At 55.0% G+C, this 26,869-nt stretch overlaps 11 protein-coding genes across 11 annotated transcripts; 5 read left to right on the top strand and 6 right to left on the bottom strand.

Annotated features, from left to right (window-relative positions):
- The first annotated feature begins 1,528 nt into the window (after positions 1-1,528).
- Positions 1,529-3,518, top strand: LY79DRAFT_559905 (uncharacterized protein). Its single transcript, XM_060558290.1, has 3 exons — positions 1,529-1,960; positions 2,044-2,522; positions 2,581-3,518. Exons 1-3 carry the CDS (start codon positions 1,766-1,768, stop codon positions 3,137-3,139), a joined length of 1,233 nt encoding a protein of 410 aa, XP_060412014.1. The 5' UTR covers positions 1,529-1,765; the 3' UTR covers positions 3,140-3,518.
- Positions 3,519-4,988: 1,470 nt separating this feature from the next.
- Positions 4,989-6,115, bottom strand: LY79DRAFT_591817 (methyltransferase domain-containing protein; the record flags this gene model as incomplete). The annotated part of the gene is made up of 6 exons (XM_060561333.1): positions 4,989-5,061; positions 5,119-5,538; positions 5,602-5,739; positions 5,806-5,843; positions 5,899-5,936; positions 5,992-6,115. The coding sequence occupies 6 exons, from the start codon at positions 6,113-6,115 to the stop codon at positions 4,989-4,991; spliced, it is 831 nt and encodes a 276-aa protein (XP_060412013.1).
- A 1,403-nt stretch (positions 6,116-7,518) lies between these two features.
- LY79DRAFT_280248 (phosphotransferase enzyme family-domain-containing protein) lies at positions 7,519-9,541 on the bottom strand. The gene has a single exon (XM_060552112.1). It carries the CDS (start codon positions 9,103-9,105, stop codon positions 7,774-7,776), a length of 1,332 nt encoding a protein of 443 aa, XP_060412012.1. The 5' UTR covers positions 9,106-9,541; the 3' UTR covers positions 7,519-7,773.
- A 621-nt stretch (positions 9,542-10,162) lies between these two features.
- Positions 10,163-10,478, bottom strand: LY79DRAFT_671389 (uncharacterized protein; the record flags this gene model as incomplete). The annotated part of the gene is made up of 2 exons (XM_060563904.1): positions 10,163-10,332; positions 10,397-10,478. 2 exons carry the CDS (start codon positions 10,476-10,478, stop codon positions 10,163-10,165), a joined length of 252 nt encoding a protein of 83 aa, XP_060412011.1.
- A 1,352-nt stretch (positions 10,479-11,830) lies between these two features.
- On the bottom strand, positions 11,831-12,952 carry LY79DRAFT_519740 (ankyrin repeat-containing domain protein; the record flags this gene model as incomplete). The annotated part of the gene is made up of 4 exons (XM_060555169.1): positions 11,831-12,291; positions 12,358-12,423; positions 12,457-12,514; positions 12,710-12,952. 4 exons carry the CDS (start codon positions 12,950-12,952, stop codon positions 11,831-11,833), a joined length of 828 nt encoding a protein of 275 aa, XP_060412010.1.
- A 916-nt stretch (positions 12,953-13,868) lies between these two features.
- LY79DRAFT_581404 (phosphorylase superfamily protein) lies at positions 13,869-15,301 on the top strand (the record flags this gene model as incomplete). Its single annotated transcript, XM_060560190.1, has 4 exons — positions 13,869-14,924; positions 14,976-15,015; positions 15,081-15,103; positions 15,263-15,301. 4 exons carry the CDS (start codon positions 13,869-13,871, stop codon positions 15,299-15,301), a joined length of 1,158 nt encoding a protein of 385 aa, XP_060412009.1.
- A 1,062-nt stretch (positions 15,302-16,363) lies between these two features.
- Positions 16,364-18,450, bottom strand: LY79DRAFT_559879 (uncharacterized protein). The gene is made up of 3 exons (XM_060558289.1): positions 17,921-18,450; positions 17,180-17,839; positions 16,364-17,115 (listed from the first exon to the last, which is right to left on the bottom strand). The coding sequence occupies exons 1-3, from the start codon at positions 18,295-18,297 to the stop codon at positions 16,431-16,433; spliced, it is 1,722 nt and encodes a 573-aa protein (XP_060412008.1). The 5' UTR covers positions 18,298-18,450; the 3' UTR covers positions 16,364-16,430.
- Positions 18,451-19,114: 664 nt separating this feature from the next.
- Positions 19,115-21,279, top strand: LY79DRAFT_635947 (uncharacterized protein; the record flags this gene model as incomplete). Its single annotated transcript, XM_060562262.1, has 5 exons — positions 19,115-19,375; positions 19,466-19,652; positions 19,728-19,842; positions 19,931-19,965; positions 20,049-21,279. Exons 1-5 carry the CDS (start codon positions 19,288-19,290, stop codon positions 21,277-21,279), a joined length of 1,656 nt encoding a protein of 551 aa, XP_060412007.1. The 5' UTR covers positions 19,115-19,287.
- A 1,310-nt stretch (positions 21,280-22,589) lies between these two features.
- Positions 22,590-23,384, bottom strand: LY79DRAFT_559873 (uncharacterized protein). The gene has a single exon (XM_060558288.1). The coding sequence runs from the start codon at positions 23,344-23,346 to the stop codon at positions 22,864-22,866; it is 483 nt and encodes a 160-aa protein (XP_060412006.1). The 5' UTR covers positions 23,347-23,384; the 3' UTR covers positions 22,590-22,863.
- Positions 23,385-23,653: 269 nt separating this feature from the next.
- Positions 23,654-25,301, top strand: LY79DRAFT_559871 (uncharacterized protein). The gene has a single exon (XM_060558287.1). It carries the CDS (start codon positions 23,696-23,698, stop codon positions 24,956-24,958), a length of 1,263 nt encoding a protein of 420 aa, XP_060412005.1. The 5' UTR covers positions 23,654-23,695; the 3' UTR covers positions 24,959-25,301.
- A 48-nt stretch (positions 25,302-25,349) lies between these two features.
- On the top strand, positions 25,350-26,862 carry LY79DRAFT_559869 (uncharacterized protein). Its single transcript, XM_060558286.1, has 5 exons — positions 25,350-25,789; positions 25,949-26,014; positions 26,087-26,431; positions 26,503-26,670; positions 26,737-26,862. The coding sequence occupies exons 1-4, from the start codon at positions 25,631-25,633 to the stop codon at positions 26,641-26,643; spliced, it is 711 nt and encodes a 236-aa protein (XP_060412004.1). The 5' UTR covers positions 25,350-25,630; the 3' UTR covers positions 26,644-26,670; positions 26,737-26,862.
- The last annotated feature ends 7 nt before the right edge of the window (positions 26,863-26,869 follow it).

Genomic DNA, 26,869 nt, shown 5'->3' with positions numbered 1-26,869 from the left:
CCAGACTGGTAATAGGGGAACTGCCAATGTGCTCGAATTATGCGACCTCACGAGAGACAGCCTTGTATCTATACCTCCGTGCCCGATCGAAAGGAAACTCCCCTGTCTTTTTTTGCACTATTCAGCGCCTCGCAGACGCATTTACAGAAAGGAGGGGGAGGAGAGTCTCGGTAACGAGCCGGCATTGAATAACGTTGCAGCGATGACGGCGAGTGGGTTCAACTCATGCCTTTTCGGTATCGTGGCGTCAGGGACCATGTACCATGGAGGCGCCGGTGTTTGAGAGAGACCGGGACGTCGGAAACGAATTCTCTTCCCGTTCGTCTGCAGTCTGGTTGACTGTGTGGTACTGTAACAGGGGAACTCCTTCTGGTCTATTGTGCCCATTCGTTCCTCCGATGCACAGACGGACGGGCTTGTGTGCGCGTCTACTGACGACCGGGTCGTATGGATATTTCAGTAAGCCTGTGATCATACCACAAGCCCCTGACTCTCCGTCGATTCTCATCGTAGGCTGTTAGGAGATGAAGGATAGTTCCCCAGCTGGAGAGGACTGGGTACCATGCAAAGCAATTTGTCGATCGATTGCCTACCCCCATCTGTGACGTGCCTTCGCTTAGAACAATGCCCAGGTCAAATTGTGTTGCTCCATACCGGGCTCTGGACCAAATGCCGGCTCGAATCCGTGTGCGGAATTTCCTAGATATATCCCGGCAACAACAGGAGAGCCGCCCCCTCGTCTGGTCTTGAAAGACAGCGCTGTAACGGCACTAGCAGTCTTGGAAGGTAGACGGTGCTTCTCATAGTAGTACACGGAAAAAGACAACACAACGGACGAGGCTTTCCGGGATCGTCCCCGTCCCGCCATCACCATCGTCTGAGCTACAAGAGTCTGTGTGCCTGTCTCCGTTTTGCCGCTAGCAGCTGCGGTCCACAAAGCGGCAAAAAAAACTTATGTAAATATAAATATTGTGGGCATCTTTGCTTCATCATAACATGTACCGGGGCGACCAATGCTTGAACGAGAAGCCAATGGACGGTATGAGTAGACACACACGCACACGCGCGGCATCTGAGAATAAGACAAGGGGGGGATCCGCCCGCCTGCGTGTTCGCCTCGTGGCACTAAAGACATTCGCCCGTGGTTTGCAAACCTTGTACAACTGCCGGATTTCCTTTCCTGTCGATTAATTCGTCAATTATACTTTAATTCTTCTTCTATTCTTCTGAGACATCCATTTCCTGCTCCGGGCCTGGATTCCACTTGACATGCGCGTGGTCCCATCGGCTGCGAATCGGGAACGAGACAGCAACAGCTGATCGAAAAGATCAACCTGCTTTCCCGAATGTCGAACGAAGAGGGGAAGAGTGGGTGTTACATCGACCCCGTTTTTTACCATTCGAAGATTTTGAAGTTGGTTCAGGGGGGCCCATCTGTTGACGGTCGTCCCATGGTTCAGCCTCGTCAGGGGCAAAGAGACATTCGATGCCATGTTTCGACACCTGCCAAATAAAGCGAGCCAGTCCTGCCTGTCCTTATGGAGTCTCTTGGAGTTACCAGGTCGATGAGAGCTTTTTGATTGCTCGTTGATGCCATCTCCTCCACCCTCCACATGTCTCTCTGGTTCGAAGCCATTTAGCTGGGTCCAGTCCCCAGTGCTTGATTTTTTATTCATATTTTTACGCATACAGGAGACCACTTCCCCACGCTCCTTTGTGCGTATAACGGAGAGAAAACACGTCGGACACGAACGAACAAAAAAGCATGGCGTCAAACTCTGGCCCCTCGCAGCTACCAGGCTTGCCGGGCTACGACCCGCAAAACCTCCAGCCGTGGATAGTCCAAGTCGTCGTTTCGGTCACCCTTCTCGCAGTACTGGCCGTGGCTTTGCGGCTCTACAGCCGTCAAGTCAAGGGACAGCAGCTGTGGTGGGATGACTATCTGATAGTCTGGTCGATGGTAGGTCTTGGGATCGACATCCAGTCCCGTCGTCGACGTGATGGGGCAGCAAGGAATCGACGGTTGGGCTAACCGTAACCAAGGTGTGGAATCTTTTCGTCGTCGGCTTCATCTTCGCCATGTACTCGGCCGGAATGGGCCTTCACGCCGATAAGGTCGAGATGGATAGCATCGTCATGATGGCCAAGTACCTCGTCGTGGCGGAGATCCTCTACGCCTGGAACCTGGGGTGGACGAAGCTGAGCCTGATGCTGATGTACTACCGCATCTTCCACATCCCGTTTTTCAAGAAGATGACGTGGTTCGTCATCGTCTTCGTCTTCGCCTGGGTCGTCTGCATCACGTTCCTCTTCATCTTCATCTGCGTCCCCGTCGAGAAACTCTGGTACCCCCAGCTCCCGGGCCATTGCATCAACCAAGTCGCGACGTGGATCGCCAACGCCGCGTCCACCATCTTTACCGACCTGCTCATCTTGCTTCTCCCTCTGCCCCAGGTCTGGAAGCTGCAGCTGCAAAAGGCGGAGAAGATTGCCCTGACTTTTGCTTTTGGCCTCGGCTTTTTGTGAGCGCGACAGCCTCCCCGTTAATAAACTACATGGCAGCTAATAAGCTTCGTTTAGTGTTGTTTTCACCTCGGCCTACCGAACCAGTGTCCTCTTCACATATACTGCGGCAGATCCGACTTACACCCTCGCCCCGACCGTCGGCTGGACCGCCATCGAAATGTCGGCGGGCATCGTCTCGGCCTGCCTCCCGACCCTCCGCCCAGCCATGCAACACCTCGCCCGCGCCTGCGGTATCACGGGCAGCATGGGCGGCATGTTCCGCGCCGGGACGGCCCTCGGCTTCGGCTCCAGCCGAAACAAGTCCAACTTCAGCAACGGCACGACGTCGCAGGACCCCAACAACGGCGGCTCCCAGGCCGCGCGCAGGTTTTCCGTCTCGAAGCACGGCGCCGGCAAGGACACCTTCTATCGCCTGTCGGACGACAACGCGTCCGAGGGCGCGAGCCAACAGCAGGCTCCCTCGCCGGGCCAGTCAAAGTTCAGGCCCGACACCACCGGGTTCGGGTACTCCGTCGAGAGTTACCCGGCCAAGGAGAAGAACGACAAGAGCTCCGACGAGATCCCCCTCCACGCCATCCGCGTGCAGAAGGAGTTCAAACATGCGACGGAATAAGACGGAGAAAGTGTTGGGAAATATTGCAAATGGGTATTGATAACAGCTGTTGCATATGGTTTCACCAGACGATATGTTATTCATGATGTGCCTTGGGTTACCAACGCCCTCCTCCACAACGTGTGGTCATAATCGGGCCTCGGTCAGAGATTGGCATGCTGAGAAATGTTTGATGGACGCTAAAACAAAGGCTGAAGGCCGACAAACGGCGTGTAATCAGAGCCGCCGACCCGAGAATGTCGGCTAAGGCTTAGAATACTGGTGTGGTGGAAGCTCGAAAGAAGCGACTGCAATACATAATCAGACTAATACTGATGGCATGCAATTGTCAGCACAATAATGGCGCAGCTCCCAATCGTCTAGCTCTGGCGATATGCGAGCCTATGTATATGTAATACAACGAAGCGTCGATGACGAACCTTTTGCATCATGACCCGTGATATCGAGCAGTTACTGGTTTGCTGGAGGCACACTGGGGTCTCCGTCTCTTTCTTGCGGGCCGTCTTCGGGCCGTAGCACGCTGCCACTAGCTTTGACAGTTTGCCACCGTCACCTAAGTTATGTCGATCCCGCCATTGGTTTCTAGTTTTATTGGCTGCTTTAGAGTATGAGCCATAACACAATTATCATCAACTGAAACCGGGACCGGGCCTGACGCCGTCTCGCCGTGACTTGTCGATGAAAAAACGCTTCGTGTCTTACCCAGAGCCGGCTTCGAATCCAATCGATATCTCGTATTCTTAGCGGAATGGGGCTCGCTGGGCCAGCGATATTCGTGTTCCTGGCCCCCACAAGCTGGGCCTGACCCGGTGCTTCAGTTGAGTAAAGATAACTGGCAACTGGTTCAGTTACCTTCAGAGGTGGTTTATAGTGAGCAGTTGAATCCATGGCTTGCATCGTGTGTGGGTGGATCTCTTGCCGGCAACCACTTTCACTTCGACCTGCCAGCCAACTCACCATATAATCCAGGTCAGTAGTTGAACTGAAGTCAGATCCATCCGTTACTCTGCGTTATTGGATGTTCCATAGTGTATGAAGATGTTGAGATGTGGCACAGGTCGGAGGTGCTGCGTATTGGGTTTTTATATACCGTGATATTACATAAAATGTACTAGGTGAACTGCAATGGTCAGCTTATTAGGGTTTAGAGCGACTATCCCCATCAATGGTAAGTAGTTGACAACAAGTTATCTTGGAAGAAGTTCCCATTGAACAAGAAGGATGAAATGATTTTGTCGGGATATAGAGCAACTAAGGTCATGTGACCTCACGCGATTATATTAAACGGCGCTTGTAGCAAACAGTGGTAATGGCCTGTCTTCTTCTCTTCATCACCAGCAGTAACAAGTCAAGTACCCTTGGTCACCCATCCGTACGGATACCTCTATGATACTAATAGATATGTGTTCGGCTCACTTGTTTGCTATCTTCGTACCCTGCTCACCCATGATCGCCCGATGTTGAAGAAGTGCCTGTTCACTTCGCCGCAATCTGTCAACGGTCCAAGATCACTGATTTCCCTCCTGAACCCATGCGCGCAGACGTGATTCGTCCAAATGTGTCCAACGGCGACGCTGTTTCGCCTATTTCCTCAGAACCGTCAGGTCTGTCACTACGATGGGAACTCGCATTCTCCCTTTCGCTGTCGCCGTGGTCTCCAGAGTTGTCGTCTGAGCTTTCATTGTCGAATGCCTCGGAGTTTGATAGTAAGATAACTGTTTCCAACACTTCTTTTCGATTCAATACGTCAAAAGTATTACTGTTGTTGTAGTAACAGACATTGAATCTCTATTTAGAGGGGTATTATAGCGCGGTCGACGGCAAGCCGAAGCAGTGAGAGTGCAACGTACTAAGTCAAGGTCTGTCCAACAAGTGTTTGCTCCTCCTTGTTTTTTTCCGGCTTCTGGCCGTAGACTACATCGCTTTGGGGGGTTAGTACGTACAAACATATGCAAACACTACTCTGGGGAACAACTTACAACCTCAAATAACCGTGAAGCTTACCACTCTTCATTTCCTTGCGCACTCCAGCCAGCAAGACCAAGACCTCTTCTTTCGTCCAGCCAAGAGCTCCACAAAGGAGCCTCAAGGAAAACCCTTCCAAGCCATCCAACAACTGAATCAGATTGCACATACCAAGGTCCTTCAGATGAGGGTCCTTTGGCCAGGGACCGATGGGAATCTTGTAGGGCTTGTGGTAAATGTTAACCAAGCCTGTGTTTTCCCGCACCAATCCCTCAAGCTTTGGGCCGACTTGGCTCTCCCGGCCATACACCCTGGAGGCCTCGTGGAACAAAAGACTCCAGCGCAGAGTCTCGCTACCTTCGGCGGATCCGTCGTCCGAGCAAAGCATGAAGTTGAAGTCCTGGAACTCGGCCCAGCCGCCAGGGTTCAGGTTTCTACGCAAAGTAATCGAAAATCAGTCACAAATTTAACACAAGGAAGGTTAGGTGACGATTTACACATAAACACGCTTAATGAAGGTTGGCCAATCAGCCAAGGATCCGTTCATGTAGCGGCTGAAGATGAAGTCATATTTTTGGTCGTTCACCCATGGGCTCTCCACGTCATCAATCTCGAATTTGACGTTGGGCGGAACCCTACGTGAGCGCGTCCAGTGTCAGTACACCTCTTATCCAGTCTGTATACGTATTGTAAGTACTTACCAGTCTGGTTGGATGGCGCTGAGGTCATTTCCAAAAATCTGTTACTTTGTCAGCGTTTATTGGAAGGTTCCCGAGGTGAACACATATATGTACCTGTGCGTTCGGAAACAGATCGCCCATTTCCATAGCCCCTTGAAATGTTTAGAAAATTTGGTCTTCCCGCAAAGCATAAGAACAATTTCTTACAGATGCCTGTTCCTGTACCAACGTCCAGAATACGCTGGGTCTTGGCTTCGTCGATAGGCGCCAAGAACAGCTTGTTCCCGATCGTCTTCACCATCACGGCGTGGCACATATCTAGCCGTTCCATCTCGTCCTGGTCACAAAATGTTAGCCCGAACGTTCCTGTGACATTTCACACGGATACAAAAGCTTGCATGCCTGATCATTAGGAAAGTAGTATGCTAAACAGTTATATTAGCACGATGCGCAGGCAGTAGGGATCTGCTGTGGATTTGACAAAACTTACTGCCGGCCCGGAAAGCGTGGTATCGTCGACCGTATTCAGTCGGGTAATCGACAACGGACGATGATAGCGACGCCGTGTATGTGGAGCTAATCAGTCAGAATGCTTGTGTTAAAGAAAACGTTGAACAAGAAATTTCAGGAGCAGACATTTTATCGTCAATTGTCAATTCCTGGTCCTACAGAAAGGTCAGACATGAAATCCAGATTGCATATACATTGAGAGAACCTACACCGAGGCCTTCATCGACTGCGATCGGACCTGCGACATATTCATTCTCCGGCGAACTCGCAGTCGCAGTTCGGGGAGTGGCGGTGGCCATTCCTGTTGGAGGACTTTTGATAGATTACGACTGAATCAACTGAACCATCAATAGTCTCTGTGAATGACGACACTTTAAAGATCGAATTCGAGAGTTGCACGGAGAACCGGCTTTCTTTTGTACGAGTGCCGGACGAGAACAAAACCCCTCAGTTTGGCAACCTATCCGGTTTTCTGTCTGTTGGCTGTCCTCGGCTGCACATTCTCAGGTGCGGATGCAGGTTGGTCACATCCTTTTCTCCTTCCAGACTAAACCGATGCCGGCTGGCTGCAAGATGGTAAAGGCTGGTCGGCAGTAATACACTCAGATGGATTGGCGCCTCCGTTTGTTTACGACTCTTTCCATCCCGAGTGCTGCCCGTTTGCAACTCATCTTGCATAGTGATGCCAGACCACAATACTTGAAAACCTGGGGCTCTCTCACTTGTGGGTTAGCAGCAGAATGAAGAAAGAGAGACAGACCAAAGCAAAATGCAGACACAGCCAAGGTCCGTCCCTGCTGCAAGCACGGGGGAAGAACCAATATCGACAGCACATAAGCGCCAACACGGGTGCAAGTGCAACCAATAGCTATCGCAGAGTCGAAAGAGACCCTGCATATGCATACATTCAGACCCAGTGTTTCGCGGGCGTTGCGGACTCGGAACCGTTCCGGTTCCCGTGTTGCTCATGATAGGCCAGGGAAGACTATCAATACGTGACCACAAGTCGATTGACTCTGGGTCACCCCACTTGACGAGAGCTTGGGAAATCTATCTTGGCATTACGCTGTCGTTGGACATCGTACGACCAGTGGTCAGTAGGCTTGCAAGGGTCATCATTTGCGATTTGTCGGGGTACGCGGGTCAGAGCAACAGGGCTGCCCGGTAGAAGAACACCACGGCTCGATACCGATAGAAGAATAGGCCCAGGGGCCGAGAAAACAAGAATTGGATGGAAGGACAGGGGTACGGAGAGCCTTCTTATTCATGATACGGAGCAATGTACTGGAATACGGGTGCTTCTGGTCGCCAACGGCGTCTGGCCCTTTTCATTCTAATCGTTTGGAAATCCCGAACTATAGCGGACGGGGTCCGGTTGCAGGAGACGTCCGCCCTCGGCAGATCCGGCTTTCCTGTGTCCCGCCAACATGATAGAGTGCGGAACGAGTGAAATTCACTCATGTTTTATAATCATCACCATCATCCCTGCTGAAGAGCTTCCGCAAGACGCGGAAAGTTTCCTTGCATGACTGCATCAACCCACTGAGAGATGCGCTCCAGATGAAAGCCACCCCTGCAGCGATGGACGGCCTCGAGAAAATCCGTCTTCAAGGAGCAATCCTCGACTCTCGTCGCCCAGTCGGGGTGCGACTGCTGCATCCGCGCCGCGTAGACCTTCCTCAGCTGCGTCTGCTCGTACTCCATCAAGTGAACCCAGTACAGCAGAGTCTTCCCCTCGTTGTCCAACTCCTCATCATCTTCGTCGCTGTGGCCTCCGTTTTCTCCTGGGCTCGCGTCGCCGTATCGGTCGCGGTCTGGCTCCTCCTCCCTTGGCGCCCCGTTTAGAAACTTGGGCGCCTGCGTGACGACCCACGAAGGCATCGTAGAGACACACTCCCAGTCCAGCACGGCAGTGATGCTACCGTCATCGTCCACCAGGATGTTCTGCAAAGACAGATCGTCGTGCCAGAGAAAGGTTTGTTCGGGCGGGTGCTGGAGGACGGGGAAGATCTTGGGCAGCAGGGTCAGAAGCTTCTGTGAGACGTCCACGCCTAACTGAGCATATTCTCTGTCTTCTTCGTCTTCCGCTTCTTGTAGACTTTTCTTGTAGTCAAGGATGACGATGCTGAGGAAGGAGCTGAGCCAGTCATGGCTGGAGCGAAACGGACCTCGAGGAACATCGTATTCGTAGTTGTCGCCCCAAAAGAAGACAAGAGATACATATTTGCTTGGTTTGACGTGGTATTCTGCTTCTTGCTGCTCTTTCTGCTCCTCTTTGTCTTTGATTGCGTCGGGACGAAGGGTTCCTATGCTTCGGAATCCCTTGCATTGGCTGAGAATATCGCCCTGAAATTCGGCGACTTTTTCAACCAAGCGAGTTTTCTGTTCCATGGACATGCCTCGCCATTGCTTGTAGGCTGACTTGCCCGGCATCAACTCCATCAGGATCCACTCAAACCCGATCTCGTTGTCGTTGGAATCGTCAAAGGCGAACACACGAGGAACCGGAGTGCTGGTCCAGCGTCGAAGCCAGTGCAGAGTTGCTACCTCGCCGCGAGTCTTGTCGCCGGGGTCTACCGGGAGAGACACGCGCATGAGCACTTTGTTGCCACTGGTCTGGACAAGATAGAGCTTGTTGAATGCGCCTGCTGAATAGAAAGAGACGTCACAGTTGTCGGCGCCCTGGATATTTAGCTGTTGGCGGCATACTTTCTCGATCGCCGTCACTGAGGGCTCTCGTGTCCAGCGTGGCTCAAGTTCGAAGCCGCCATCCTCCCAGGCCAGTCCGTCTCGGGTCGGTCTGGACATCATGGCAGTAACGTGGTGTAGTCGTTCGGGCAGCTGACTATGGTGTCGGTCGTCGAACAGAGGCACTTTCTGTGTTCATGACGTGTTCTGCCGGTCATTTGTCTTGCAGTGATGTTGGTCGATGGCCTTGCCCGTGGAATCAATCCAGGTGGTTGGGAAACTTTTCTGGTCAAGTACGTTGCTTGATCCAATCGGATAAGCTTCGGTTGTGCGAGCTCGCGGGTTGGTGTAAGTACAGTGAGGTCCAACGGAAAGGAGCTCACTTGGCTGGCGTTTGTAGTTGGCGTTGGGCACATGGAAAGACTTCATCGCCGCCGTCTTCGGGAGCAAAGATGCATGATACCTGAGCTCAACAGCTCTGTGGATAATACAGCATCAGCGGGGAAGCCATTGGCTGAGTAGGCTGGTACAGACTGACGGCTTTTGATAGGACTTGAGATGGCACCTTTCGTTGAAACCCCGAGTGATAACTACCCTTTACCTAGTTCGTACAGTTCGTTCAGTTATCGACTCTGCCCGACTTGGCAGCCATGTCTACATCGTCAATCATTTTGTACAACTGTGGTCTTGTCGCAAGTTTGCAGAAAATCAGTCTTTGTGTGAAGCCATGAAAAGAAAATTTGCCAATAAAGAGAAGACTGCAGAGACGTACAGAAGTCAGAACTCGAAGTGGAAAACCTGATTCATTCGGACTTTGTTTGAGTAAGGTGACCAACAGGTCAATACTTGCTTATATCGTTGCATCTTACTGGGCAGTTGTAAGTTTGTAACGCAGGCAATTACTTCAACTGTATACACGACAGAAAGATTGGAAGAGCGAATTACAACTAGAGGGTATTTTGAGACGATTGAATTAGGAAATTACTCTTTGTAGTACTAGATTATGGCTCAGAAGAAGCCCCCGCCAGCTTGCAACGCATTTCTCAGATATGTGCATAGAAAGGTTGCACGCCCAACGGGGTACGCTGCTTCCTCCTTATGACAATGACAATGATATATATACCTTCCCCCAAAACGCCCGGTCATGTTGCAAAGAAAACCATATCTAGTCGTAGAATAGTCACCAGCCCAGGATGTTGAACCAGCTCCTGCGGGGGTCTTCCAAGGCTCCGCTAAAGACCTTTTGCCGGGCGGCCTCGCTCTCGGGGTTCTTGTATTTGGCGAAGAAGCGGTCCATGGTCTGGGACTCGGTCTTGAGCTGGGAGCGGATGTTCAGGGCGACGGCGGAAACTGCGAAACGGCTGCATGTTAGCCAGGGCCGTGCCGCTGGGTAGCGAGCGGGTTAAGGACTTACCGATGCCAGCAGTGATGGCAGCGGGGAGGAACCTAGCAAGGGCCGGGGTGGTGGCGGGAATCCTGGCTAGTTGGTTGACCATTGTGATAGTTGTGGAGTCTGTAAGCTGTATCGGTGTTGCTGAAGATAAGGCGAGAGTGGGATGATGCAGTCGTAGTGATACAGTAGGCTTAGAGTTGCAGTTGAAACAGTCTGCAGACAGCGAGGTTGCTTTTTGTACGATGTGGTCGATGTGGACTGGAGTGCATCCGATATCACGTTGCCATCTCTCGCACTCTCTGAGAGTATATATAACACGGTGCTAACCTGCTTTTCCCGATCATGATGCCGTCGCCTTTGCTCATTCTCTCCGGTGTTGTCTGTTGATTGTCCGAGGGTGGTGTGGTGTCTGGCCGGATATGGCGGGGCGGTGGTGTGATTGCGATCCCGATGGCGCGGGTCTGGCAGTTTCTGGCGGGTCTTCAAAGCTGTCAAATCTAGTCTGGAGAAGGCCGAATTCCCTGTTCTATAACTGTAAGGCTTCTCCATGCCATATGGGGACAAAGATAGTTTACGCCCTGATCTGATTCCTGCGGGCTATCCCTTGTTTGTCCATCCACGGTTGGAAGGATTCGAAGATCAGGAATTGTGTGCGCTGTGTCTGCTCAACGTGACTCTGCCAGTCGAACGATTCTTGCCGGGTTTAGTTCGTAGGCATGCGCTTCCATACGCTGACCACGGCGGCGCAGCAGACCGCAGCTGGCATGGCGGGTGGTCCAGTGCCTTGGATGGAAGATGACCAGTTGGACCACATTACTGGGAACGCCTGGGGCAATGGAATCATGGACTTCGCCGACGATGGGCGACGTGGTGGAAGTGTAGAGTCATATGCAAGATTCTAACGTGGTCTTTAGTGTCCTGGACGCCCAATTTCCGATGGCCGCTTGCATTGGCGTGAGTTCACTCTATACTCTATTCCGAACGAGATTCGCCTTGCAATGAAGGATCTTTGGGCCCCCGTCAGTCCATAGGCTGTAAATGAGTCGAACGAAAGTAGATATAGTTAGCTCGCCCCCTATGGCTGCTGTTGATATATAAGAGGTTGTCCGCTAACGAGTCATGCTTCAATTAGGCTTGCAGCAACCGATTGACAACTCTTAAGCCATCAAACCGCGCATCCAACGTAGGGTAGCTTAAACCGCTCAAGTGTTCGTTTCATTGCTTTCATTAATTCAGTGCACATAGAAACATGCCTGACGCGTAAGTTGTCGATGTGCAAGAAATTTAGCAAGCCAGCTAACACCATGTAATGTAGCAGGTAAAACCAGTGTAATACATAATAAGAATAAATGCAACAGTGTATCCCTCACCCTACTTGACTTGAACACTTCTTCTATCCTTTTCCCCTTCCTTTCATAGGCCTACTGTAGCCACATCGTCTGATAGCTACTATTGTTAGTCACGAGAAACCCATACGTTAACCGTGAGTGAAAGATTATCGTCAGCTTGTGAGTCATCGGCGCCATTGTCAAGGAGTAGCTTTATAATATCAAAGCGTCCTTGTGATGAAGCGGCTTGCAGAGCGCTGCGATGGTAGCCGCCTTGTGCGTTAACATTAGCACCGTTTTTAAGGAGTAGCTCTACTGTCTGCACGTTGCCTCTTGCAGTAGCCTGTAGGGCATTGCTATAGCGTCCGCCTTGTGCATTAACATCAGCACCTTTTCTAAGGAGCAGCTCTATAACCTCTAAGCTCCCTATATATAAAGCAGCCTGTAGTGCGTTGCTATAGTATCTGCCTTGTGCGTTAACATCAGCGCTATTCTTAAGGAGTAGCTCTATAATGTCAAGGTCTCCTCTAAATAAAGCAGCTTGCAGAGCGCTGCCATAGCGTCCGCCTTGTGCATTAACATCAGCACCTTTTCTAAGGAGCAGCTCTATAACCTCTAAGCTCCCTATATATAAAGTAGCCTATAGTGTGTTACTATAGTATCCACCTTGTGCATTAACATCAGCGCTATTCTTAAGGAGTAGCTCTATAATGTCAAGGTCTCCTCTAAATAAAGCAGCTTATAGAGCGCTACTATAGCGTCTGCCTTGTGTATTAACATTAGCACCTTTTCTAAGAAGCAGCTCTATAACCTCTAAGCTCCCTATATATAAAGTAGCCTATAGTATATTGCCATAGTATCTGCCTTGTGCATTAACATCAGCACTATTCTTAAGGAGTAGCTCTATAATGTCAAGGTCTCCTCTAAATGAAGCAGCTTGCAGAGCGCTGCCATAGCGTCTGCCTTGTGCGTTAATATTAGCACTGTTTTTAAGGAGTAGCTCTACTATCTGTACACTGCCTCTTGCAGCAGCCTGTAGGGCATTGCTATAGCGTCTGCCTTGTGCGTTAACATTAACACCCTTTTTAAGGAGCAGCTCCATGAGCTCTAAGCTCCCTGCATGCGAAGCGGCCTGTAGTGCGTTGCCATATGTGCCGCCTTGTTCGTTGATGTTGGTGCCTTCTGGAAGGGCTCTCACCAGGTTTGGCACGTTAAGAATTACCAACACGTAAAGAAGTGATATGTCCATCCTTCGCTCTGTGTATAAATCTCGGTTTGGCCATGACTCTGATCCAGTATACCAGTCCTCTTCGGAATTAGAAGAAATGAATATCTTCCACCACGGATTTGACCAGCGATCGATCTCTCGGAGCCAATTCTGGATGCTCGTTCTCAGGGAGGCGTCGGCAGGGCACTCCTGAGCACCCCCCCCCCCCCCCCCCAGCCACCCCCCCAGCCACCCCCCTTTTTGATCGTGGCGTCATTCGACAAGGCTCTCTCTGCATGTTGGAAAATGTGATCTATTGCATATCCAAAGAAGGGAACCTTGTCGCAACACTTCAGAATGTGCCGAGATGTTGATGTGGTGACCGTCTCCTTGATAGCGGACCAGCAGCGAGCCCAGAGTCGGCCGTGGATTGTCGTGAATGGCTCGGATCCTAATGATGGGTCCACTATCTGTAGCCTCCTGTATCGAAATAGGAAATCCCTGACAGACAGATGGATAAACTGGACGGAGTTGGTTTTCCCGCTCCGTATTTCAAGAAGGCCCTTTGACGAGGTGGTAATCCGTCGCTGGATTAGGTCGTCCGTTGGAGGAGCTGTTTCCACTACAGCGACAAAGAGTTCTTTAGGTGTGAGCGGACGCAGGCTGAGGAGCACCCATGAAACATGCGGACCGTCTCGGCTGAATCTGAGACATCCTTTCTCTGAACATGCGACTCAAAACGGGGCAAAGCCTGACGAGGCTTTCAGTAGTAAGCCCAAGACGCCCTCAGCGCGCTGTCCTGTTTATGCCTCACAAGATGCCTGTCCTCATAGGACTTAATATACCAACATCTTCCACCCAGCTAGTTGACAGCTAATGAGCTATTGTAGCAAATGACAACACTGCTATACCTTTGCAGAACAGTTGCAGACCGCACGTACCCACAGGATCGATCAAGATGCTAACACGGGTTTCGGTCGACGAGTTCACGATCGGCTGGGTCTGCGCCCTGCCGATCGAGCTCGCGGCTGCAGCCGAGATGATGGACGAAGAGTTCGCCGACCTCCCCTCTTGCGCAACCGACTCCAACATCTACACCTTGGGCCGAATCGGCTCCCACAACGTCGTCGCGGCCTGTCTGCCAGCCGGCCAGATGGGCACGAACCAGGCGGCCATCGTCGCGAGCCAGATGAAGTCGAGGTTCCCCTCGCTGCGGTTCAACATCCTTGTCGGTATCGGGGGCGGTGTCCCGGACCTCGAGGACGGTAATGACGTTGACATCCGCCTCGGGGACGTCGTGATTAGCCAGCCGGCGGGTCAACACGGCGGCGTAGTCCAATACGACTTCGGCAAGACGGGAGCGGATGGGGTACTCGCGCGAGTGGGAAGTTTGAACGCGCCGCCCGAAATCCTTCTCAAGGCCTTGGCCAAGCTGCGATCGAACGATATCCGTGGTAGAACCCGGATCACGGAGCACCTGGCCAAGTACACCGGCAACCCAATATTTAGGTCCCCTGGCCCTGGACAAGACACGCTCTACATGGCCGCTTCGACTCACGTCCCGGGGCCGACATGCCTAAAATGCTGCCAGGACGAAGTAATCCCCCGGGAAACACGGGAGAACACCGACCCGGTCCTCTTCTTCGGAACCATTGCGTCCGGCAACCAGGTTATGAAGGATGGAAAAACACGCAAACGGTACAATCAGGAGCTTGGGGGTGTCCTGTGCTTCGAAATGGTGGCGGCTGGGCTGATGAACAACTTTCCGTGCATCGTCGTCCGCGGCATCTGCAACTACGCCGATGCGCACAAGAATAAGAAGTGGCAGCCGTACGCCGCTGCCACAGCTGCCGCGTGTGCGAAGGAGCTGCTTTCGATCGTGCCATCGCTCGAGTCGGTTGCTGGCGATTGGCAGACTTCCTCTCCCTGTGGTCGATTGGCGCTAGAGCCGGTGCAGCAACCCATGATAGAGCACCCGGGCGCGATCTTTAATGACCAGATCACAGGCAAAAACGTACTTGCGGGGACGAGGATGAGTGGGAACAACAACTTGACCTTCTCGTAGCCATCGGAATGCCGTGGGCGAAAGTTATACAACACAGAGGGTAACAGGCGTTAATTCGCTGACGAAGCCATCATAGATAGTAGCCATGTTTTCACTAGAATGTAGTCAAACCAAAAGTGACCGAGATAGTAAGCTCTCTAGAATTTCTACTCCCTTAGACGACGAGCAGCCAAATGTCTATAAACTTAATGAGAAATAAGTTGCAACCTGCTCTGTAAAGGCGATTTTGATACAACACCTGTTATAACTAGACTACGTTGTAACTAATTATTAATAACTGTTCCTAGCTTAGCAAGTTAATGCCTAAAGGTTGCGTAAAGTTTTAGATGGAGGTTTGAAATATCACAAGTAATAAAGCAAGTTAGATAAAACTTGAAAATTGTTGGAAGGACTATAGATGGGTTGATGCATCAACAAGACGTGACTGTAAAAGGCATGAATTCTCTAAGTCTAGTGGTCTGGCTGGCTGGAAATATAGCCAGTTATATAGACCTTCTGGCAACTGACTTATGCGTACGAATATGGTCGGATTAGTGTTCCAACAAAAACGTTTTAAATCTCGACTGTGTACATGTAAGAATGTACTATCTTTTATGTCTTCAGCCCCTTTATCCTATATTATATGTACTGGGCAAACTGCACTTGACCCGTTATGGGGGGTTATAGAGCGACTATATTTTCAATCCTGTATTACGCTGTTCGTCGTACCCTCCAAGTGCTCAACCCATGGTTATAGGAACTTCGAACAACGTCAACAGTAGTAAACTAGGAAAAGTATCCACCGGAGCACATCTTAATCTCAAAAAAAAAGATGAATAAAAAAGACTGCCCTAGATTCGGCTGGAGTCTCGCAAAGATGAAAGTGCTCTGGGCTCTAGGCGACAGCGTCCAGCTAGTCGTTCTCACGGCATGGGCCGCTGGGATGTGGTCCCTGCTGCGATACCCCGGCACCGACAGTATCAAGGCGGAGAAAATCAGTCTTTTGCATACGATAGTAACCGTTCTGGATGTCGTGGGCGGGGCTTCGGCCGTTGACTCCTCACTGGGGTGACCTAATGACCCGGTGTCAGGTATTTGTCGTTGTGAATGTAAATGAGGCAAATGAGATTTTAAAATGGCCATGCGTCTCTTCTGGCAGGATGGCTAGACATTCTCGTAGCCGAAAAAAACCCGCGGAGCAACGTTTATAATCGACGAGACGAGATGTGCTTGATTCGATTGCAAGTCGAGGAGACTCAGAACTTGTAAGTCTTGATAAGAAGCCGAGAGGTTTGCCGAGCGAAACCCGAGTTGCAGAACTCGCACTCGACATTGCGACTGGCATAGTCAGACTGGCCACAAAATGCACCCCAGGAATACATCAAACTGTCATACTATCAAGACTTGAAGGAGTGATTACAATGTCTATGCGCTGCAGGTCGTGGCTCGCTTGCTAAAATGACAAAAAGCCCTGCTTTACCCGCGAGGACTGGCCTCTCGCTTGGCTTCGTTGCCGCTCATGGCGAGCTTTTCCGTCTTTTGCGCAACCTCTTCGACCAGCTTATCCTCGACGCCGTCGAGTATGACGGCGGTCTCCTCGAGACTCATCTTGCCCGTCTCCACAAACAGGAAGTACACGACCAAGGCCTCGAAGGCCAGCCAGACGTCGTAGGTGATGTAGTACTTCCACTTGGAGTTGGTCACGCCGATGGGGTTGGCGTACTGGTTGAAGATCAGCGCCAGGGCGACGAACAGGTTGTACAGCACCAGGCCCTTGGCGCGGAGGTTGTAGGGCAGGATCTCGACGACGTAGGTGACCTGCAGGGCGCCCCAGCCCACGGTGAAGGTGACGTTGTACAGGAAGATCATGGCCAGCACGCCCTTTGCCAGGGCCGGGGACCCCTCGCCGGCGAGGTCCGTCTGCCTCTCGTAGGTCGCCTGGAGCCCGGTCCAGATGACGTAGCACACGAGGGAGCCGACGGTGGAGACCATGAACATGGTGCGGCGGCGGAAGCGGTTGACGAGAACCGAGGCGAGGATGCCCCAGACGAGACCCCAGAGCGTGAGCAAGGCGTTGATGAGCGTCTGGGTGTCTTGCGAAGTGTATCCGATCGAGTTAAGGATAAGGGCGAGGTAGTAGGAGATCAGACCGTTACCGGACCTAAAATTTGGTCGCAAAAGTCAGCAAACCGCGAGCGATGCGGTCGTTGAGTTGAATAGCTCACCATTGAGAGAAGAAGCCGACACAGAGGATGATGAGGAACCGGCGTCGGTTTCCCGGCGTCTGGAAGAAGGAGAGGTAGGAGGTGGTGCGCGACGCCTCGGCCTCGAGCCGCAGGGCGGTCCTGATCTCCTCCATCTCCAGCGGCACGATGAGGTCGGAGGCGTCGCCGTTGGCGTGGTACTTGACGAGCAGGGCCTCGGCCTCGGCGTCCCTGTCCTTGGCGATCAGCCAGCGCGGCGACTCCTCGATGAAGAAGCAGAGGCCGAGCTGGACGACGCTGGAGAGGCCCTGCAGGATGGAGGGGACGCGCCAGGCCCAGGTGTCGGCGATGCGGAAGGTGCCGTAGGTGATCCAGGCGGCGCTGAGGGCGCCGAGGCCCCAGAGCGAGTTGTAGATGCTGACGAGGGGCGCGCGCTGCGAGGGGTAGGCGAGCTCCATGATCATGAGCGGGGCGGCGGTGATGTTGAGGGCGAGGCCGAAGCCGAGGATGCCGCGGGCGGCGATGAACATGCCGACGTTCTGGGCGGCGCCCTGGAGGGCGACGCCGATGATGAGGATGGCGGCGCTGACCAGCAGGGCGGGCTTGCGGCCGAAGCGGTCGCAGAACCAGGCGCAGAAGGGCAGGGCGACGAGCTGGCCGACGTTCTGGATGGCGTTCAGGCTAGAAGGGCGAGGCGTGTCAGCATCGTGTGCGGGAGACGGAGAGAGAGCGGGCGTCGCGTCCGGGTATGGGTTCACCAACAGTCCCAGTTCCGATGCGTCGGGGTTGTTGAACGACGCCTTCCAAGTGTCCAGGGACTGCAGGCCGTTCATCATGGAGCCATCGTAGCCGGTCGCGTAGCTCGACACCAGAGACAGGCCGATGACGCAGTTCAATTTGACGATGCCCGGGTTCGACATCCACTTGAACGCGCCTCTCTTGTCGGCGATGGCGGCGTCGACGGTGACGGGGACGCCGACAGGCTCCGATGTTGTGGTGGCTTCTTTCGACATGGCTGCGCGGTTCCTCGGCGAGGTTGGCAAGGCCGGAGAGAGAGAGGGAGAGAGAAAGAGTCTTCTCAGCTTGAGGGAGGGGGCGGGGAGAGGGGAAGAACGACCGAGGGGGTCTATCGCGTACATATGCCGACGAAGCGCGACTCGGCGACAGGCCGATCTGCTTCGCGCAGCTCCCAAGTGATGATAGCAATGCTACAACAGCCGGCCCTGGTCCGGGCCGGAGGGGCACGGAATCCTTCCTGGCCTATAGCCTGTCTCGCCTGTTGGGCCAGATAGCCATCGACTGCCAGATAGAGCGAGGTCATGAGATATCAGTGGGGTTGCCAGACCCATGGCTTCGGGTTGGCTAGGCTTATCAGGTGAGGCAGCTAGTCGGGGGAAGACAAGCCGAATCGGGGAACCGTAAGATGAACCGTGGTGCCAGATGTTACATAGACCCCAAGATGGGAGGGAAGAGGAGAGGAGGAACACGAGGATGATGACGATGAAAGGGACAAAGAGAGAAGATTCCGCTGTGCTCGTGCTTTGACAAGATATCCCGTCCTTTGGGCCAACCGCGTGCCACCATAGCAATTTGGGTATCTACCGGTATCTCTCTGGCATCTCTCATGCGGCTGTTTCCGAGGTAAAGGCATGGCCTCCCCCGCAAACCCATTCGCAACCCCACTTGTGCACAATCCACTAGTTCGGAGTTGGGGTATATGTGAGCTGGCCCGGGGGGGTACGGTGATGGTCCACCGGCTCCGGCCCGGGCTTGGCCGGGCTTGGCCGGGTTCTGTATGGCGAATTGGTGATTGTGATTGGCGGATTGGTAGGGAGCTGGCCGACCACGGATTCTCGAAAGAGACTGGACCGAGAGGGGTGGTGCATGACTTGGGGAAATTGGTTTCCCCAGACCAGACCAGAGAGAGTGAGAGAGTGAGAGAGCTGCAATCAGTTGTTTACTCGCGTGGGCAGCGAGACTCGGCGCGGGAATGTCTTGGGATATCCACCCGGAACCTGGGTGTTTACGGTATATAGCAGCGGGCCAGGAGACGATCGAGAGAGCAGACGTCTCTCGTCTCTTCCGAGGATTGTTCCCCCAGTGCCCTGCGTCTCTCTCTGTCTCCTGCAATGCGTCTCAACCTGGCCGTGGCTTCGATCTTGACCTCCAGCGCGACGCTGGGGGTCGCGGCGACAAGCAAGCCGGTGCTTTCAGCTAGTAAGTAGACGCCGCAGCATACACCCAGGCGTGTTTTGTTTCATTCAGCTTTTCTTTTTTTCAACATGAAACTTACGGGATCGTTATTAGACGCGCAAAGCTTGTTCGATTACGCCATGGCAGTCCAGGACTCCAGATGGGACGACTCGTATAAGCTTATCTGGTACCAAGACAACGGGCCGTGGTCCGTCCGGTTCACGGCGTGGTACACGGCCGGTTTGCTGCACCGCAACGAGGGCAACGACGTGGAGAACGCAAAGGCGGCGATTAAGAACGTGTGAGTTTTTTGCTTGTCTGTTTATTTGTGTGGTGCGCGAGCGGAACGAAGCTGATGGCGAGCCCGCCGTTGTAGTCTGGCGAGCCAGTTGACGTCGGATTACGAGTCGGCATGGTACGGAACGTTTAAGCTTTCGCCCGACGAGCCGGACCCGACGCCGGACTCTGAACTGTATCCGCCGAGTATCTACGTGAGTAGTGGTCTTCTCTTGTCTTTGGCATTCCGTTCGAGAAAAAGAATCGCATCGAGTTGCCGTGCGATGCTAACTGTGGCTCAAGAACACGTACGATCCCAACTGGAGAGAGTTCATCGGGTAAGTCCAAGTCCACATGTCCCTTCGGGGCAGAGAGAGAGAGCCGGCCAAAGATGGGCATAATACTAACTAATAGGCACCAGAACCCAGCTCATCCAAGACGTCGAGCTCTACGGCGACCTCCTCGGCGACGAGCTCGTGAAGAAGATCGAAGACGCGCTAGAGATACAGGCCGTCGGCGCCATGAGGCGCAACGGCAGCTTCCCCGAGGGCGACAACCTCATCCTGGGATACTCCAACCCGAACCTCATGCGCGCCCTGACGGTCGGCTGGATCGGGGCGCGCCGCGGCAACGCGACGTTCGTCGACTTCGCCAACACGCACGGCACGCAGCTGCTCGAGCTCTTCCAGTTCAACGACACGCTGGGCGAGTACAACGCGCCCAACTACTACGGCATGGACGTGTGGGCGCTGGCGGCCAACGTCGCCTACGGGCCGCGCAACGCCACGATGACGGCCAACGCCGCGTACATGCTCGGCAAGATGTGGGACGACGTCGCGGCGCACTACAACCCGTACCTCGGCAACCTCGTCGGGCCCTACGACCGCGCCTACACGCGCGACATGACGGCGCACTCGTCCATCCTGCCCATGTACTGGTGGGCCGTCTTCGGGCGCGACTTCGGCCCGCAGCCGCCCAAGGGCGAGGCCGACCTGCTCTACGACGCGGCCCAGGGCGCGGCCATCGCCCTGGTGTCGGACACGGTGGCCAAGCACATCTCGCACGACGCGGCGGCGGCGCTCAAGGCCAAGGGGCCGTGGGAGGGCGCGCGCAGCCTCGCGCGCACGGCGAGGGAGGAGCTGGACGCCGCCGGCAGCGAGGTCCGCAACGTCACGGCGTGGGTCAGCGCGCCGCTCATGGTGGGCGGCCAGGAGGTCGCCGAGGACGCCGGCCGCGGCAACCAGTTCGTGCCGGCCATCGTGCACTGGGCGTCGGACCCGGGCCACGCGCCGTTCCCCTACGTCGGCTTCTTCCTGCTGTACCCCTCGGCGTCGGCCATCAAGGCCGTGGCCGGCGAGCGGTCCCTCAGCGTGTCGTACCCGAACGCGACGCAGCCGGGGTCCGACGTCTTCACCTTCGCGCTGTCCGGCATCCCGCCGTCGTGGACGCGGGGCGGCGAGACCGTCGCGGGGCTCGAGCATCTGCCGTGCCTGAGCGTCAACGTGTCGGCGCCGGGGCTCGAGAAGCAGCCGGTCACGTACGGGCAGCAGCTGAGGAACCACTGGTACTACAACGTGTCGTACGCGGTGCCGGCCGGCTTCGAGGGCGTGCCGCGGGTGGACTTGACGATGGAGTACACCTGCGAGATGTAGACGGCGGTTCCCCCCCCCCCCCCTTGTTCATTTCTTGCTGAACAAAGGAAGAAAGCCCGCGTTGCTTTAGGCAGGATAAGATGCGAGGTGTTTCGTCGAACTCAAAAGCACGCAAACGGGCATCCATTGCGAGGTATATGCCTGCAAACGAAGCAAATGCCCTCCCGTGCGACCCGTCCGATGGCTTCGCGCAAGCGTAATTCACCCCCCCCTCGCAGTACAGGACAATAACTAGGGCTTGATGAACACAGCTCTGTGTTCTCATGAAGTCATACTAGGCTGGAAGTTCATGCACGAAAGAAATATAATGTTTAATTCATTCATCTCTCCGCGCCGGGAGGCGTACCCGTGAAGATCGTCGAAATGTCTCAGTGAGAGCCAAGAAACTGTACATCTAGCTCAACTCATCCCACGTATGCACGCGGCGACGCATTCACTTCATCCGGTTGCGGCCGTGTCTCCATGAAGTGCCGGGACTCAATCAAGTAACTGTCATAACCCCCCCTCCCCTCCCCTGCGACAGCGGCTGTGGCCGACTCGTCCCCCCGTTTTGACACTCTGCTTACTGGGGACCGCCTTGGATCAGTACCGTAGTCCCTCCCCTGTTTTGACATTCAGGCTTTAACCGGGTATAAGATGAGGATGCATTGCAGGCCGGCATTCGGCCAGGTAAACGCGAGAGAATCCATGATGAGAAGATTGGGCGTTGGAGGTTCAGGAGTGTGTCGTTTTGTCGATTCAGTTTGCTCCGGCTCACCGCTCCGTGTCGTATCGAAGGGGACATCTTGTCTATATTAGTCGCCGTCTTTTCACCCAACATTGGCCCTGTGTGACCCTGGCAACGTTCCCCCCTGTAGTTTCAGATTAAGCAGACACGCATCAAATCTGTACTCGGAAGCGTAGCCGAACGAAGCCAACAGACTCTTCTCTTCTCTCCCCTTGCGAATCCTTTGGTTGTCCGCCGAGAATCGAATTGGAAACGCCCTCCCTTCTGCAAGCTTAGATAGAATCCAGTCGTTGACCCCAACTCGATTGTTTATCCAGAGGCGGCAGCTCGGGACATGGGACCAGGGGGGGATATGCACGCATGCCGTTCATCCTAAGAAACGCCCTAAAGACCATCCATCCACACACCCCCCGATTGTCTCAGTTTAGCGTCATGCCTCGCTCAGAAACGATGGAAAGCTTGGACTCTCGTGTCTCGAAAGGGACCGAGTCAAGTAGACGATGTTAGCCCCCACTAAGGATAGCGCGCCCCTTACGTCTGTTCCGATCACCGTGTCCAATTTCCACTCAAAGGGGAGGGGGGCACTGGAGGGGTCTTGAAGGGGATCTTGAAGGGGGTTCCAGCTCGGTTTTGGTGGTAGGTCACCCCGGTATTCATTATATTGGTGCCCAAGGTCTTATGTCTGAGTACCTCTCACGGGCACGTCACTCGCTCTTTTCTTCTCGGACTTCCCCCCCCGTCGCCAAGGACCGTACGTTTCTTTTCTTCTTCCGTCGGTGACTTCACCGTCGCTCGCTCGCACTCGCACTCGCCCTCACGCACGTTACCTGCACTGAAGCGCCGGCCAACCTCCTCGATCACAAGAGCCATCGAGCCGAGAGGACAGAGAGAGAGGGAGAGAGGGAGAGAGAGAGAGAGAGAGAGAGAGAGAGAGAGACCAGAGACTGAGTGGGATAGACGGGCCAGGGGAAGCTGGGAACTTCGGAGAGGAAGGGAGAAAGAAAGAGAAAGAGAGAGAGAGGGAGAGAGATGGGGGCCCCCGGTGATGGTTTCCCGCTCAGGGACCGGCCGTTCAAGGACAGCGAGGACGACGACGCCGACGACGACAAGTACGCGCGCCGGCGCAGCGCCGACGAAGAGGCCCGGTTCCTCGCCGACGACGAGGAGGAGGAGTACGAGCTCGAGGAGAGCACCTCCAGCCGGCCGTCGCTCTCGCAGCAGAAGTTCCCGCACACCCCGAAGCGCCACTGCATCGCCGGCCCGCAGCCGCCGCGCGTGCACGCCATCCGCCCCGTCCTGCCGGCCGTCCAGGAGGCGCCTCCGCGGCTGCTCGACATCATCGCGCCCACGGCCCGGCGCAGGGGCGCCCTCGTCGCCGTCTTCCTCGCCGTCTGGGCCGTCGCCTTCTCCGTGCCGCTGGCCTCGTCCCGCGCGCTCGCCGACGACGGCGCCGGCGGCCGCCAGGTCGTCAGCCTCGACTGCGGCGACACGCTGTGGCGCTTCAAGAACGGCTGCGGCCTCGACGGCGCCGACTGCCGGCCCTTCGCCAACGCGAGCCTCTCCTTCCGGTGCCCGGCCAACTGCATGGCCCACAAGCTGCTGAACCCCCACGCCGTCGGCCCGCGCGAGATCGTCTACAAGCCGCTCGTCGTCGGCGGCGGCGGCGACGGCGTCTACCGCGGCGACTCCATGATCTGCGCCGCCGCCATCCACGCCGGCGTCGCCACCGACCTCAGCGGCGGGTGCGGCCGCCTCCGCCGCCTCGGCCGCCACGAAGTCTTCAACGCCTCGGCCCGGAACGGCGTCGAGACCGTCCCCTTCGACTCGTACTTCCCGCTGTCCTTCGAGCTGTCCGCCGCCGACGACCCGTCGGCGCTGCTGCGCTGCGGCCGGCGGGACCCGCGCGAGGTCCTGCTGCCGACCTCGGTCTTCTTCTCCGCCGTCTTCTCGCTCTTCACGACGTCGCCGGCCTGGCAGTTCTTCGTTTCCTTCGTCGGCATCTTCGCCCACGTCAGCTTCGCCTCCGACCCGCCCACGACGTCGCGCCACCCGGCCTCCGTGCTGCCGGACCGCATCTCGCTGTTCGCCGGCCGCCTGCTGCCGGCGGCCTTCTGCGCCGTCGTGCTCTACCGCATCTGCGTCCGGCGCACCCTCGCCAACCTGCGGGCCCAGTTCGAGAAGACGGCGCTGTGGCTCGGCGGCTTCTGGTTCGGCGCGCTGTCCAACTACACCTTCGGCTGGATGCCGATCCAGCGGCTCACGGCGCACGACATCGAGCAGCAGCCCGGCGCCAAGCCGGCGCTGGCCCTCATCCTCACCGTCCTCGCCTTCGTCATGGCCAAGCAGGTCTACTTCTTCTGGCTCGAGGGCCGGCTGCCGCGCTTCCTCGCGCTCTACGCCCTCTTCCTGGCCGGCATCATCGTCGGCGTCTCCATCCCCGGCCTCGACCTGCGCGTGCACCACTACATCATGGCCTTCCTCCTGCTCCCCGGCACCAGCATGCAGACGCGCACCTCGCTCTTCTACCAGGGCATGCTGCTCGGCCTCTTCGTCAACGGCATCGCCCGCTGGGGCTTCGACTCGGTGCTGCAGACCCCCGACGAGCTGCGCGAGGACGGCGCCTTCGGCTCCCTCCTCCCCCGCCTCGCCGAGCCCGTCGTCTCCTCGGGCCCCTCCGAGCGCAGCATCAGCTTCAGCTGGCTGCTGCCGCCCGACGCCGACCTCGTCGCCGCCGGCTACGACGGCGTCAGCGCGCTGGTCAATGACGTCGAGCGGTTCCGCTACTACTTCGCCGACGGCCCGCACGACAACCTCTTCGTGTGGATACGCAAGGCCAACTTGGCCGTGCCCGAGTATTTCAGATTTGCTTACATGAGGGACGGCGTTACACTAGACTATACAAAGGCCGGCACGTGGTTCGCCAACGGAACATGGGCGATGCCGCCGCAATAGAATGGGATGGAGCGGGAATGGGATTGCGGGATGGGTGGGATTTAGCATGCAAAAGGCGGCGAGGCGTTAAGATTTGCGATTCTGTTTTTCCCGTCTTTTTTACACACAGCGACTTGGTATTGGGCATATGCATTTTTCATCGTCTGATTAACATCATCGTTGCCGCTCGTGAGCCTCTCGTTCCCGTCCATCTTCCGTCCGGATGCTTTTCTTCGGGATCGGGATCGAGACACCCTGGCAAATCGGCCATGCCGAACATCAACGGAGAAGAAACTAGTCATAAAATGCATAGCAACGGCGACGAAAAGCCCCATATTTAATGTGTCATGTTATCTGCGCCCTTGACTGACATGTCGACATCGGACTAAATAGCCTTTTCCCGCTTTTACCCCATGAACTAAAGGTGGCCGAAGCCGAAAAGGGCGCGTGTCGTGGCCGAAAAGGCGCATGTTAAAGCCGGACCGAATTCCTTGCTCCCGTCCAAGTCAGGACAGCCCGTCAGGTTCATATGCTCTTGTTCACGACTCGTCCCTTGACGCATCGTTCCGCACTCGGGCTCCTTGACTCTCTGCCACAACCATTATCATAGAGTTACCGAGACTTCCCCGGTCCGCGAGGAGAGCCAACTTGTCACACATTGTTTACTTAAAGCCCCGATAAGAGGAAGAAGCAATGTCACCAGCCAGAGTCACGCTGATCCCCTGGGACCCAGAGGCTGCAGACCATGTCACGCGGATGGTGGACCAGAGGATAGCATGCGGCTGGGACGATGACCTGGTTCCCGCATGGCAGGGTGGGCAGCGCTCGGGATACAAATGCATCTATTGGATCGTGAGTTGTTTGATGTTTTTTGCTTTATTTTCTCCTTATTCATTTTTGTTGTACGCTGTGAGATGGACTCGGAGCGGACGCGATCCTCCTAATGGCCCCTTTCACGCAATATATTCGACTTCGGAATTGCTCACCAGCTGACGACAGTGAACTGCAAAGACAATCACAAGTGAAGACCCAGAGCGTGATGCAAAGATCGCCAAGCACGTCTCCGAATACCCAAAGGTTCCCCTCCCCATCTTCCGCCCTGTCTTCTGCCCTGTCTTCTCGTCACTAACATCGACGCTGCTTCTCCAGGAGACGGAGCCGATTGTCGACACCGCGCAATCCATCTACGCCGTCTCCAGGACCGCCACCGGCACGCCGTTCCACCCCGTCGGCCACATCTCGCTCGACTTCGGCAACCCGCGCGCCGAACCTCTCGGCCTCCCGATCCCCAAGGAGCACGTGTTCTGGATCAAGAGCCTCTACGTCTCGGACGCCATCCAGGGCTCGGGGATCGGCAGGGCGGCGATGGACATGGCGGAGTCTATGGCCGCCGGCACTCCGCTCTGCGCCAAGACGCTGATGCTGGATACCGTCTCGAAGGAGGACCAGCTCCGGAAGGAGTCCGCCGTGGTGCACCATGGGAAGCTTCCCGCTGTACGTCCTCTCCCTCCGCCCATATCCTTCTGATGGCCGTTGACGTAGACGCTAACATGGACAAAATTCAGTCGCCCACCCAAGCGTGGTATGAGAGGAGAGGGTACAAGCTCGTCCGGACAGTCGACAACTTCTACGGGTATCCAGAGACGGACCCTGACGGCAACCCGGTGGTGAGGAGAACCGTGTTTTTGCGCAAAGACCTCGTCTAGTATTCAGAAAAGGATAGGAAAGAATGAGTAAGTACATAATCATATGTTGTGTACGACTAGATGGCCGAGATTGCTCTGCTGATTTATCAATATATTATCTGCTTGGCGCATTTGGCTCATTCAGCCCGTTCAAGGTTATCGTGTCATCGTGTTAGCTTTGTCGACTGATACTAAGTTTCCATCCTGCAGGGTACATTACACAGCCATCATGTCGTTCTGATGCTTC

This window comes from Colletotrichum navitas (genome assembly GCF_030913465.1).
Source record: "Colletotrichum navitas strain CBS 125086 chromosome Unknown LY79scaffold_49, whole genome shotgun sequence".
In the NCBI taxonomy this organism is placed as follows: domain Eukaryota; kingdom Fungi; phylum Ascomycota; class Sordariomycetes; order Glomerellales; family Glomerellaceae; genus Colletotrichum; species Colletotrichum navitas.
This window is presented reverse-complemented; position numbering and strand designations above follow the sequence as displayed.

Bases quoted from the DNA above. Each gene is read 5' to 3' on its own strand.
- LY79DRAFT_559905 (XM_060558290.1), top strand. From the start codon at position 1,766: ATGGCGTCAAACTCTGGCCCCTCGCAGCTACCAGGCTTGCCGGGCTAC. The intron at 1,961-2,043 runs GTAGGTCTTGGG...ACCGTAACCAAG, and splicing joins ATCTGATAGTCTGGTCGATG to GTGTGGAATCTTTTCGTCGT. The intron at 2,523-2,580 runs GTGAGCGCGACA...AGCTTCGTTTAG, and splicing joins GCTTTTGGCCTCGGCTTTTT to TGTTGTTTTCACCTCGGCCT.
- LY79DRAFT_280248 (XM_060552112.1), bottom strand. From the start codon at position 9,105: ATGATGTCCAGACCGACCCGAGACGGACTGGCCTGGGAGGATGGCGGC.
- LY79DRAFT_559879 (XM_060558289.1), bottom strand. From the start codon at position 18,297: ATGTACGCGATAGACCCCCTCGGTCGTTCTTCCCCTCTCCCCGCCCCC. The intron at 17,840-17,920 runs GTTGGTGAACCC...TCGCCCTTCTAG, and splicing joins GACGCATCGGAACTGGGACT to CCTGAACGCCATCCAGAACG. The intron at 17,116-17,179 runs GTGAGCTATTCA...ACCAAATTTTAG, and splicing joins GTCGGCTTCTTCTCTCAATG to GTCCGGTAACGGTCTGATCT.
- LY79DRAFT_559873 (XM_060558288.1), bottom strand. From the start codon at position 23,346: ATGATGTCGAGCAGCCGCGGAGGCGCCTCCTGGACGGCCGGCAGGACG.
- LY79DRAFT_559871 (XM_060558287.1), top strand. From the start codon at position 23,696: ATGATCTGCGCCGCCGCCATCCACGCCGGCGTCGCCACCGACCTCAGC.
- LY79DRAFT_559869 (XM_060558286.1), top strand. From the start codon at position 25,631: ATGTCACCAGCCAGAGTCACGCTGATCCCCTGGGACCCAGAGGCTGCA. The intron at 25,790-25,948 runs GTGAGTTGTTTG...TGAACTGCAAAG, and splicing joins ACAAATGCATCTATTGGATC to ACAATCACAAGTGAAGACCC. The intron at 26,015-26,086 runs GTTCCCCTCCCC...CTGCTTCTCCAG, and splicing joins ACGTCTCCGAATACCCAAAG to GAGACGGAGCCGATTGTCGA.